Raw genomic sequence first — 13,871 nt, 5'->3', positions numbered from 1 at the left:
CTCTTCTAAGAGTGGATAATTTAATTAAGTGATTATTGCCTACATACCCAATTAAGAAGAGAGAAAATATGGACCAATGTGCTTTAAGAGCTTTATATTGAAAAAGAAGATCTTAGACTTAATATGACATATGACAAAGCCATTAATCTACCCAGGCCATGACTAGAATTCTACCTTATGAAAGCTTAAAACAAAAATCCCCATCTAAGCAGAAACATTTTCTAAAGACACCATATTTTGTCAAAATGAAGCAAACTAATCACAAACATGGGCCAATAATTTTGAAATATATACTACCTTTTCTAAAGAAAATATAAGGAATTTAAAATGATGTAGTAAATCTAGGCCAGAACGCCCTTCTCGAGATTTTTTAATATGGGACCCTCTGAACCATAAACTAAGAGTAGGGTGACGGGACAGAGACACGATCAGTAATATCTCCTTTTCTGGTAACTTGTATAAATACTCCAGGCAGTGGAGCTCTAGTCAAAAATAGGCAACAACGGATCTGGAAGAAATAAGTTTATTTTATTTTATTTTATTTTTTTCTTTAATGAAGACAAAGTAATATCAGAATTATTCATGTCCTGGAATTAGAAAAGGCATTCTGCTGAAAAGGATATCTTGAAAGTCTATCAATTTCAGCAATACTTGCTAAATTCTCTAAGAGGAGTAAAAAGAAAATTAAATTTATTTTTTCCCTCAGTTTTAAATTGTGCACTAAAAACTCCCGTTATCTCTTCCTTCATATTTTATATCTTACAGTCTTTCTTTCTTTCCAATCGACTAATGACCCCTAACCAGACAATGGGAAACTCGTTTACATCTCTCCAGAATCCTTACATAGCAGCTTTACAAAGGATCAGCTTAATGAGGATATTATCTGCCTATTCTGATACAAAAATATTTTTTCTAATTTATTTAGATACTTGCTCAAAACAGTGCACACAAGCACCTATATGCAGAAAACCACAGATAATTTTAAATTTACTTTAGGAAACCTGGGCTTTCTATCAGCTATGTTCTCAGTTTTTAGTAGCAATTTATGAAAAGAAAGGGCAGAAGAACCATCATAGAACTATTGCAATTCATAAAGAAAACTATGTCCTATGAAGATAAGTATCACAGCAAGGTAGATAATTAAGCATGGCTATAACAACAACATATAAATTAGATAATTATGGATTAAGCAATCCCTTGGGGGATTCTCTCTTGCCCTAGAAAACATATAACAAGCTCCTTAGATAGACGGCAATAGCTATTAAGTATCTGAGGGAGAAATAGAACTACAAAGAAAAACAAACAAAAAAGAACACACAGCAAGAGAAAAATCTTAATTACAATCAAAAGACGGTGCTCATTTTTGGTGGTTTATTTTAATACACTTACTGGTACAGTTTTCACCCATTAAATCTGCTGACATCTGTTGGCTAAAGAGCACACGTCAGATTATCAAGAAGTGCAATATCAAATAAACCCGAGCTGCTTCTTAAGGTGACAGTAGGGAGATACAAAACACTGCAGCTATTACCAGAAATGTAATTTTTTGTTGTTGCTGTTTCTTACATCAATTTAATAATCCCAGGTGTCCTGGACACCAGACATACAATAATCTTCATAAATCCTAATTCACAGCCATACCATCTGTCAAAAATATTTTTTATGTCTCCTAATAGATATGCTACATAATTGCTCTCACAGTAGGGCAAAAATGCAAGGTTGTGCTAATTTGCTTTACCAGTGGAATAGCTCATTATCAAAAACAACCCCACCACACTACTAGGGTTTCTAGCACTCTTCATATATCAAAACTAACCATTCCATTCTGTTATTTTCTCTAACCTAAGTTCCCCGTGAAAGCAGATAAAGATTGAATTATCTGGAAATTGCACTATAATAATGGAAAACTCACAAGCATGAAAAAATAAAACCGTAATATCTCTTTCTATGATGATGGTGTTGTAGTTAAAATTAGAAGCTTTGTATTTCAGTGTCCAAAGAGACTAATATAAGTTCTCGGCCCTGCAGAGCACTAAGCAGTTTGGCCACAATCCAGAAAAGCACTTAAATGTGCGTATGACTTTTAGTCCATGAGCCTGGAGCAACTTCAGCAGGATTGTACATGCTTGATGAGGCCCAGAGCATCCGCATCTCCCCGGGACTGACTCGGCATCAGGCAGTGACCCTCCCAAACCTGCGCCCGTATTCGTGGAGATGGAGATGATGCTCCACATTGGTCTGGTCAGGAGTTTCTGTTCCCACTCTCTGCAGCAGAAGATGAAATGTTTGGACTAAGGCTGGCCTTTTGAGAAGACCCTTCCTCCAGTCAGTTTCTAAATATCTGCAGTTCCTCTAAGATGCACACAATATCAAAACCTCTTTAAGTAACACAGACTGCAGGTATGGTAGTTGGTACAAGAGGTTCTGTTACACATTGCTAGTTGCAGCAAGATGACCTTGGTGTAAGCTTGTATTTGTGCATTGGTTTAAATGATTACGCAAAACTATACAAAAATAGGTACTTGAGAATTCAGTAGTTGCACAGCAAACAATCCAGTAGTACTGAGAAAATGGGAAATTCCAAAGATGACGACAGTGACCAAAAATACTCCAGAAGATAGTTTCTTCAAAAAATCTTAACTCAGTCTCATTTCCCTTTTGAATAAGGAAGTGACCCACGAACAAAGTATTACTTCATTCTTCTTTAAATCACAATTCTAAAAGCATTTCCCATGTTCCACAAAGTCTACATGTATTAAATTGTAAAACGATTATATTCAAAAATACAAGCATTTTTCCAGCAGTTGAAAGATGCAGTTGAAGAACTAAAGGCTCTTCTATTCAGCTCTGCATGACAAATATCTGATACTGCTTTGCAGTCTAACGGGTATCTTTTAGCATACTGTACTGCATTTATGAAGCATTCTTGTTTTATGGGTAACAAGTTTATTATTTCAATTAATGTTCTATTTCTCAGCGACACATGGAATATATAATACAAAATACAATGCTTTTCCAATTTTGCCAAATTGGTAGATTTCTCCCACAAAGCATATTCACAACTGCAAATAGGAATACTGCTTTCCTAATGGCCAGAATTATCAAGTTAATTGCCATGATCCTCAGTTACTCTATTTAATTTGAGAGACGGAGAACTTACTTGAGTAAATGTGAAGTCCAAACACGCAAATCCAGAGACTGGAATTAATAACTTTGATACTACTAGTGCTGTACCTGTGCTATCTTAATTTAACTGATGTTGTCACAAGCCAGTTCATACAAGTATTTTTGTGACATACAAGTCTTTTAATATAAATATTAAAATAAATATTTGGTTTATTTTCACTGTCATATCTACTATTTTATTAAAAAAAAAATTGCTGCTTTCCTCTAACTCATTAACACTTAAAATCTACACAAGTTCCTATTTCATTGGAATTCCATAGAACTGAACAAACCACTGATGCTACAATAACTGGCAGCTCACAATACCTAGAGGGAACATCACATTAAGGGAAACTCTGTCCATGCCATAAGTAACCACAACACTCATGTTCTATACTGCCTCAAATTGCAAGACTTCAGTTGCAAAACACCCCGGCTCAGAAGTGCATGGATCCAGAAGTCAGACTAAAATTTCGTGATTAATTGTAACTAATTCATACTTTCACGTTATCAGAAGGCAAATCATTACTTATGATGAATTTAAAATTCCTGTATCAGACAGAGTTTTTAATTTGAAATTAAAAAAGGAGACTACAGATCACACACACATGTTGACCACTCTTAAAGATGCAGCATTATCTCACACACCTTTGATATAACAAGGGACTTAGCAATAATAAATATTAAAATAGAACTGAGAAGAGAGAGACTGTCAGAGACACAGTTAGTTTCAAGGCTAGGTATGAGAAAGTATAGGTTAAGCAAAAAAACCAAACACCACCACAAAAGCACAAAAAGTCCACGGAAAATGTCTCACAGTTATCTTGCAAATATCTAAAACTATATGGCCGTGCAAAACAGGCTCATACCCATTGCAAAAACATTTTCAGAGGGAGTGGAGAAGAAAACATCATATGCAGAAATATTCTGAAAAGCCCTCTTTGGTATACATGGATTAAATATTAAATAAACCTGATGAAGAAAAGGAAGTCCAGATTTACAGCCACATTGTACTGAAACAGAAAGTAAGTCTATTATACTCACACATTTACAAGAAGTTACTTATAATGGTAGGTGTGGAAATAATGACTTATGCAAATGTTTGACATTTTCCATCACTACTCACCATGCTAATGTTTCTATGCAATTCATTAACATTCTAGCTAAAGTTTCATGTTCGCATGTCTCAAGTATAAAAATAAGATATTCAGCAATACCACACAGCCCAGCCTTCTTACTCTTTCTTTTGCAAATCAATATCAGTGGCCTTAATAATACTGCCATCTAATTACTAGCAATACTTCTTTTATGATGGATGACAAGGAAGGCTGAGTAGGCACTCAGTTTATGGAAGATGTGAATGTGTTGAAACCTTCTCCAGCAGGACGTTCACGCTTCCTAAATGAGCTGCTATGGAAGTTCATCATGTGTGTGTAAGGAAATAAGTCTCCTACCTGTGGAGATTGGTTGTACATTGGTCTGGCCTCTGGAAATGAAGTTTTATCCTTTGACTCTCTACTTTGATCATCAATTGTGTCACCTGGTAAAGTAAAAAAAAACAACAAAAATCAAAACAAAACACAAAACAAAACAAAACACAAAGCAAAACAAAACAAACACACCACCTATTAAATCACTTAGATCCTTCACATTTTATACAGAATAAGAAAATTTACTGAGTCTTCTTAAAATCAAATTATATGATTCCCTGGGAAAAGGGTTACTCTGTTGCCACATTTATATTTCACAATTTTGAACACACGGAAAGAGAAAAATATTGAAAAGTGGTCTGCAAAACCTGGGAATAAATCTGTGGCAGTCAGTTAAAGGGAAAAAATCAGAGGAAAAGAAAGAGAAGGAAAAAAGGCAGGGCCCCTACTTTTGCACACTTTAGGACCATTAAGTTCTAATCATAGCAGTGTGTCAAACAAAGGCAACATAGCAGTTCGAGTATCTGCTGCGCAGGCGATACCAGGTGTGCACACACCCATCACATCCCAGTCCTGCACCAGGCAAGGAGGACATGAGCACCACTACTCCATCCTCATTTGCAACGTCCTTTCCATACGGAGGATATCTGTGCATGAGTGCTGAAAGAGAGATGCAGCATGTTGAGGGAAATTGCTTGGTATTGACTGTACCAGGACAATAACCCCTTGGCGGGCTGGGCACTAACCTCCCATTGCACACACCTGGCTGCCTCTGCCCAGGATTTTACTGGGGAGACATGATTCAGTTTATCTGAAAAGCTGCAGCTGATACCAACCTAAGATGAACAGATCACAGCAATAGAGACAGAGTATTTAAATCGATTTTAAAGGCGGAAGGTATGTTATTCATTTTATTTAAAAGGTAGAAGTAGTAAAACCAAAACAAAACAAAACCCACCTTTGTTTCCCAGATATTGTAAAGCACGTATCCACCTTACCTATCTCTTCTCAGTCCTCTTTGTCGGTAAGAGGGTGTTCAGGAAGTTACAAAGATTTTGTGGATTATCTCCTTCTGCTGTTAGTGCTACTCAGCAAACAGTTTGTAAGAAGAGACAACTTAGAAAGATGAAAGATTTATCATATAATTCTTGTTTTATTCTTTATTTGAACTGATACGGCTTTCTGTAACAGAGTACTTTGAAAGTCTGTACTCTTAAAGAGCCCTTCAGCGACAATTCTAAATGAGAGGGTTCAAGTTTAACTCCTCTGCAAAGCCTGTGTTTTTGACTTTCCTGTTCTATTTTCCTCCAGAGGTTTACTTAGAGCCGGTGCACCTGGCAGAACCCACTTTCTGCCCGTGGGCCGGTCGCCTGGAAGCCAGTGACACCCAGGCCCACGCGTCCTTGCTCCACGCTGTCACCAGCCCCCAGGGACTGACTGGTCAGGCCCCCCGGGCACAATGCAATATTTGGTAAAGTATCTTATGAAAACAAGCAGTAATATTTAGTCACTGGGGATGCTTTTTAATACCCAAGTATTATTCCTAACAGTGTATTTTGAGAATCATCAATAATGCCTATTCATTCCGTTAATATCTAAACTTTTCAAGTCTTTTGGGGAGCTGAAAAATGCTTCTCAGTAAACTAGTAATTCTCTACCAACAGTACTCCAAAGCACTTGTATTCACATAACCTCTTAAAAAAAAAGGGGAGGGAGAGACCAAAGGAGATGGAGTGTCAGTTCATCTTCGATTCCACCCCACAATACTGCAATAAATAAATTTGTAAGCACCTATAAGATAATGAGGTAAGTAACAGCCAAGAAAATAAATAACGTTAAACCATTAGTTTGCATTTGTAATGAAGAGGTCTGCAAAGAAAAACTATTAGAGATCTTGTAAATGCACTCGGCAATGAACGACTGCAAAAACTTGGAGAAGCATGAAAAGGCTTGACAGATATATGAAGGGGACAGTAAGATGCATTTTTGGTGCATTTGGTGTGGATGAGAGTGTAAACAAGTTTAAATGGTACTCAAGTTAGGCTAGATCAGTTTCCAGGAGTAAGGCTATTTAAGCACATGAAACAACTTCCTAAGGAAATAGTCTCTCTAAACAGCGGTCCATCTCCAAAATATTTCAGAGGTAGACTGAAGAAACATCTGTCATGAATGGTTTCAATCCTGCCAAGCCAAGGAAGATGAATGACCTGTTGTGTTCGCTCCTAGTCCTGCATTCCATGAAGGATGGGGGAAGAAAGACTCCACAGGATACCCCTCCCTGAAATCAGGATTCGTCAAGGGATCTCCCGCTGGCTGCAGGGAGACTTGTGTCGATGAGAGCCGACTGCAGCGAGCCAGACAAAGACTCATCCAATGTGTAAGGGAGGAGCTGTGCAGCCAGCCAGTGGCAAAGGACAGCGGACTGAGTCAGTGAGATGACTCATTCTGGGTAAAGTTGGGTGTATGCATCAACATACTGAAAGAGAGTCACACCGGAGATTTAAGAAACACAGGAACCAACTTTTTTTTTTTTCCCCTTGTCTTTACATGCCATTCCTGAGAAGAGTTTTTATACCCCAAAAAACAAAAGTTCAAATTGATGTGTGTTAATGCCATGCAGAATACACTTCTTTTCTTGTGGTTAGTTTTCCTTAGGATGAAAAGAAATCTTTGTTTGAAATCAGGACCAAAAGGTCAAAAATGTAAAAATGTTCACAGGAAAGAAAGAATAAGAACAGCTCATTTGGAGAGAAATGAAATTTCTTGACTTAGAACTTTGACACCCAACTCCCAGAGGTCATAAGTTCTTAAGGAGGCCAAAATGTAGCAATATCTATAGTGTTTCACAACTTAAATTGCTTTTGTAAAATGAACTTTAATGCAGAGCTCTTCTTTGCTGAAAACAAAAAAAGAAGGGCAAATGGGAAACAAATGGAAAAACCCCAATATCCTCCAAAATTTTCAGGCATACGATCCTGCAAGTTAAGCCACGAATCTTTGTACAGACTGTTATTATTTGAGCTAAAGAAGTTAAAACAGTTATAGGCAGCTGCATACTAAGCTGCCCAGGATGTCCACTCTGATAGAATAGTTTTCTAGAGAAATCAATATTTTCAGTGCACTTCTTTAACTGATTCTTATCTCAAATATCCAAACATATTAGTCATCCTTATTTCTACTAGCCCAAATAATCAATGAACTTTCACGTAGCTCCCCAGCTCCTCCAGTTCCTAATATTAATCAAGCTTGCTATAGCCAACCCATCCTGTTTAGCCACCCCTAATTTTTTTTTGTGCAGTTAGTTTCCCACTGGCCTCAATTCTAACCTCTTTCCTTAACTACAAGTCATAGTTTCTTTTCCCCCTTCAGACGCAGACTCTCAAACGCTTCCCTCTGATCTGGCTTTTCCTCTTCTCCTCTGCGACCCTGCAGTCTCCTCTTCCCATCTACCTCCATGCTAGGAAGATGGATGGAGGTAAACACCAAATAGATAGACATCCCATGAGAGCACAGATCTTTGGGAGCAGGAACTAATGCCAGTGGTTGTTAGTTTTTTGACTAGGAAAAAAAAAAAAAAAAAAGAAAACTCCACCAAAAAAATCAACAAAAAAACCCCAAAACTAACCCATGAAAACTAACCTCCTCCCTCCAAACACCTCAGAAAAAATCTCCAACCCAAACAATTCCCCTTACACAATCCTGATGCAAATAGGTATGCAATTATAATTCTGCCAAACTAAGCAAGTGAAACCTGGGTCAGCAAAAATCACAAACACAAGACCTTAGTAGGCAGGACTAACAGCTCCCCACCACCGCTCCCTAAGAAAAGTCTTTCATCAGAACTGAACTGCAAATATGTTCATAGATAAGGCCAGAGGGACCACTCTAATCATCTAGCCTAACCTTCTGTATAAATATAGGCCATGGATTTGTTTGAACCGGAGCAAGTTTAAAGCTGCATTTTAATTAAGATATAACAGACAAAATTATTCATTTTACAAAACAATTAGATTCTGATTCATCTATCCCTCGGTTTAAAAGCATTCTGCAAAATTTTAGTAATAAAACTTTTAAAAAATGTTAACTCATGTATCTAAAAATGTGATATACTATTTAGAGACTATAAGAAATAGAAATGAAGGGTGCTCCACACACTTTAATATGGTTTAAACATCAGCAACATAATCTGATATATGCAGGACATCGCTAGGAAGATCTATCAGGAATAAAAAATCATGCTTATTGCTGTAAAATATTCCCTTACTTATCAATGGAAAAATATCTTCAAGTTTGAAAAGAGAGCAGTAGACATATTTATTCTACTGTCCAGATGAGCCCATATTTCAAATCCTCAGTCTTGGGAGGCTGTTTTAGGTTGTATTAAGCCTCTTTCAGGCCCAAACGAACAGCATTGCACTCAAAGGTCAGACCTACATTTCTCCTTTCACCAAGCTGGTGCTAGATTTACAGCAATATTCGCTGAGTTCCACTGGTATCTTCTTTTTCCACAAACTGCAGCCAAGTGTTGCACAGGAAAGAAATACCCAGTCCAGTCTTCAGTACGTACTACCTCTGTTCCTCTGCAGACCTCAGAATTTTTGGTTTCTTTAGAAATCTGCATTCAGCTGCCTATCTGGACCTCAGTAAACTCTCGTATAGAAAGGTTCAACCACAAGTTTGGCTTCTACTCAACAAGGAAGTGGGATTTCTATTTATACTCTTTCCTCTTCCAGCTTTCTGTTATCCTCCGGCTATGCAGTCTCTTGATCAACACACAACATTCAGAAGGCTACCCTCAGTTTAAAAAATTAAAACCAATTCTAAATACATGTTGGAGTCTTCTGTCACTTAAACTGCCATCTTTCCTGGTCTGTGCAAGAATTCTGTCAGGCAGTGAAGCATGTGCAATACAGCGAGCAGTAACCATCTACCAAATAATGGATTTTCGAACGTCACCTTCAGTTTCAAAAGGAAGACAGCTACTTTCCACTATACGTCAGCTAGGTGCTTAACTCTTTGTTGCCTGTCATTATCTTCTTTGCCCTACATATAAATGGCAAGAACAAATAGTATTCTGGCTTCTACTTGGAAGCCAAAGGACAAAAAGTTTTAAGAGAGGATTAGTAGGATCTGAAAACAAGAGAGGAGGAGTGTAGAAGCATCAAATTTTTATTGCAAATTTTTGCCCCTCTTTCTTACTCATAAATCTTCCCCTCTCTCCCCGAGGTAAAGAAGACAGGCCAGCCACACCAATTTTATGTCACCCTGCTCCAGAACAAACTAACAGAACTTCAGGCTTCAGTCCACTGATAGTGGTCACACCTTCAATCTAGCCAGATATTGAAGAACTGTAATTCCCTCTCCCTCCTGAGCATCTGAGTCTCAGGATTCCCTACAATCCCACTTCCATGTGAAGGGATAGTATCACTATTCTGAGTTCTGCCCTTCTCTCAGCCTCATTTAAATACCCTCCAGCTCCTTCAGCAAGGACGAAATGTGTTGCTGCTCAGTCTCTCCCCAGCCTTGCTTGTTTCTGCAGCCAAGGTCTCACAGCTTCCATTTGCTTCCAGCACCACTGCAAATGTACTAGCAAAACGTTCTTTTCCTTTCTTTGCGCGTACAACAGATGAGCAATCAGCAATGGATGTCAAGTGGCTGCTGCTCTCCTCACTGCTATGTCCACCTTCAAGCCTCATCTCTGTTGCCCTGGTTCTTTTCAAGAAGAGTCCATAGCTACATTTAGTGGTAAAGAAGAGCGCTGAGCTGTCAATCCAGAATATCAGTCAAATATATTTGCAGCTGGGGACTGCAGTGGGGCAGTACCAGGGAACACTGACAGCAGTTTCCAGAACAAGAAATTGTGCTGGCTTTATGGGATCAGGAAAATTAACAAAAGATATAGGGAAAAGACCTTTAGAAGTTTTTGCTAATGAGAATAGGATCACAGAGTGGTTTGGGTTGGAAAGGACCTTTGAAGGTTATCTAGTCCAGCTCCCCCCTGAATGTACTGTACACAATTATGGCAAAATATAATAAACAGTAAATGATTCAACACTTCCTATTGGTGATTAAGAGACCGCTCAATGATCCATCTGAATCAAAAAAGGCACTGGCCAGGTGCTGCCCTCTTCAATTGGAGAGACAGGACACTGACGGATAGGTGGTTCTTCCCTTTTCTAAAAGTGGGACTACAATTCTGTATAGCATTAGTGCTATAAAACCTACACATTAATCCTCATTACCTTCCATGTACACATGACCAAGACATAATAGCCTTATAAGAATATATATAGTTGGCAAAACAATGAAGTCATCCTAGTTTCAGGTCACCTCATCCTGGTTTCATATTAAAGCTTTTCGTATCAACAGCAGTTTCATTTCAACAAGCTAATAATACCCCCTTAAAAATCCAATATATCAGCAAAAAAGATTCTCCACAGCTGCAACTTTCAGCAAAACAAGAGTTTAAGAGTTTATGCTGCATAAGGGTGAACAAGAAGGAAGCCTGTGTAAGCCCCTGCTAAGGCAGAGGTCTGTGTTAGCCTAAGCAGGCACATGGTAAGTCTTTGGCAGCCTTATATTGAGTTCCGACAGTGTTTTTATAGCTGGGTATTAAAGGGTTCTACAAATAAATCTTTGACTGGGAGTAGAACTTACCAGTATCTTCTCTAATTACACTGATGAACCATGAAAAAAATCTATGTAAGCCCTGCAAGGGGAGAACCCTGAAAGAATGATTTCTTCAAACTTGTAAAAGGGAGGGGGGAAAGTGTAACTGCTTAAATATTATTCTGAGTGTTTTTGCATTTACAAACATGAAGCAACAAAATTCAGTCATTTTCCAATTAAGAGGAATAGCAAATCCAACTACAGCACATTCCACTGAAGATTAGCCACCTAGTTTCATTTTGGTATCCCACCCTTCTGCAGGTGATATTAATGTAGTCTTCATTTTCCTAAACAATTCTGTCAGGGTCTTCTCAACCCACATCCCACTATCCAGATCACAGCACAACCACAGACTAAAAACTCCACTACAAAACCTTTTTTTTTCCACTAACGAAAACTTGTAGAAAGATGGCAATAGAAAACCAATATGAGAGGATTAGAGGCTCCTGCAGGGTTTCAGTATCCCAGATCTACACACTTGTAAGTTTGCGAATGGCTTTCTATTTCTGTGCTTTTTTGTATTTCCAACTTCTTAAAAGTTTGACTTCTTTCAAAGCTTTCTTGGATCCTAAAACAAAGGACCCTTAGAGTTTAAATCCAACTCCATCTCCAACCACTTGACTGAGGCTAAATCATTCCCACTCCCCCAACCCACATTTACATGGCTTTCTTTTAAGAGGTGGCCAACTTCTACAGAAAGATGATGAATCAAAAGCCAAAGTTTCATAGCAAAATTTTGGTTGGAAGGAATCCTTGGAGGTCACACTAGTCTAACCTCCAGTTCAGCGCAGGGCTAACTTCAAAATCAAACTGTGTTCATCAGGTGCTTGTCCAGCTGAATTATGAAAGTCTCCAAAGATGGAGATTCCACAGCCTCTCTCAGCTCTCAGTTATTTCTGTCCCTCTACTATTGTTACCTCCAGGTCCCAGAAAGCTGTAGAATTCATTCATCCACGAGCCAGGATCCCCTATGATTAAATTTTATTTTACTTTGTTTTTAACTTACAGTACTTCCATGTCAAACATAAAGAAATGCTGAGGTTCAGTCTCATTCTGCTTTACTGATAAATCCATGATGTATCAGATGTGACAGATCCATGCAAGTACTTTCCCCTCCATTATATGCACATACCAGCCTTTCTAAGTAGCCCACAAAACGACTGAATGCCCTCACCACAGCACATCTTTCAGTAGATCTCACTTTTCCATCTTGCTATTTGGAAATCCCATTCTAGAGTTCATTACCCTAGATGGTGCCGCACCTTTCTTATCTAGGTTTGGTATCGGAATAAGCAAGCGATATGATTTATCAGCTACTCTGAACATCCTTAGTACTGAAGCAACCAACATAGCACAGATCCATGTAAGGGCTTATGACATGTTCCATCATTTTACAAGGAAGAAGTTGAAAACAAAAGCTACACAAGAGAAGTGTATGTCACCTAAGCCTCCTGACCCAACAACCACGCTTATCTGGGTGTGTGTGCCCATGCCTCAGGGAGAACCTCAAAACTATTCATTCCTCTTCCTTTGTTCGACTGATAGTGCTCTGAGGATAAGCCCCCAGCATATCTATTATATGTTAGCATTTACCATGAACATTGTCCCTAAAAAAAATATCTGCAAAACTGCCTGGAAGCCATAGATTAGATGCCATAGGCCAGTCTCTACATGCATTAAGTTGCAGTTCTTGACATTCCTAGAGGCCCAGAGAACCTTTAAATCTTCCTGTCGTTCACTTTATCTGTCAGTTAAGCCCCTCCTCTTCATATCAAAACAAATGCAACCTTCCAAGCCCAAGTGAATCATACTGTTCTGAAGAACTAAACCATTCATTCTGTTTTTTTGAAAAAGTTTTAGAAGCTGATTACTTTTTTTTTTTTAGCTTTATTGTTTACATAATCACTGAGTGTCAGCTTATTGTCATGGTCATTTGGACCAGTTCAATCATTCCATAGAATAAGTACATTATTTTAAAGTTAAGAATAAAACAAGAAGTCCCTCACATTTTTAAACGTTTAGAGAAGTTTAGTGTTAATTTATAAAATCTCTGTTTTCCACTTCACTCTCAAATCTGCTTCCTGGTAGTGAAAGATTCTGCACTTGGCATGATCCAGCTTTGCTGTATGGATTGTCTGCCACGAAACCAGCGCAAACGAAGCAGGAGTTGGAAAGCTACATTTCCTTCCATGGTTATAGTCCCCCACTAGATCCTTTCTGCTTTTCCAAAGGAGGGAAGTAAAGACAATTATTTGCCTTTATTTTTTCTGTTTTTCTTGCCTTTGTCTGCTTTGCCTTTGATGAGAATGTGACAGTCATTTTCATAATCCTTCTTGCATTTTCTTATTTTTCTTGGAAGGATGATTAAAAGTTTAATCTCAATACAATAAAAGTCTTTACCTCTTCAGTTCCTGACCAGTGGTAAAACGCTTTGGGGAAACATTGGTACCACCAACAAACTCAGCTGAAGACAATAACGCAGCTCACACAGAGCACTGCTGGCGAGCGACCTGCCCTGAAACACATTTTAGCAGTATCATTTTCTTGTCATTAGTTCAACTAACTTATAAAACCTATCTCAGATTACAGGACCAACCAACAAGTTTT

The 13,871-nt window shown here is 38.3% G+C and overlaps 1 protein-coding gene across 3 annotated transcripts in view; it reads right to left on the bottom strand.

Moving 5' to 3' along the window:
- Window positions 1-13,871, bottom strand: part of UMAD1 (UBAP1-MVB12-associated (UMA) domain containing 1) — an 81,098-nt gene that overhangs the window by 14,155 nt on the left and 53,072 nt on the right. For all 3 annotated transcript variants that reach the window (XM_065051161.1, XM_013371053.3, XM_021281721.2), the window contains exon 3: window positions 4,620-4,705. In XM_065051161.1, the coding sequence (XP_064907233.1) occupies window positions 4,620-4,705 (86 nt within the window). The remainder of the gene's footprint in view (window positions 1-4,619; window positions 4,706-13,871) is intronic.

This window comes from Columba livia, chromosome 2 (genome assembly GCF_036013475.1).
Source record: "Columba livia isolate bColLiv1 breed racing homer chromosome 2, bColLiv1.pat.W.v2, whole genome shotgun sequence".
In the NCBI taxonomy this organism is placed as follows: domain Eukaryota; kingdom Metazoa; phylum Chordata; class Aves; order Columbiformes; family Columbidae; genus Columba; species Columba livia.
Note: the sequence above shows the minus strand (reverse complement) of the source record. Positions and strands in the feature narration are given on the sequence as shown.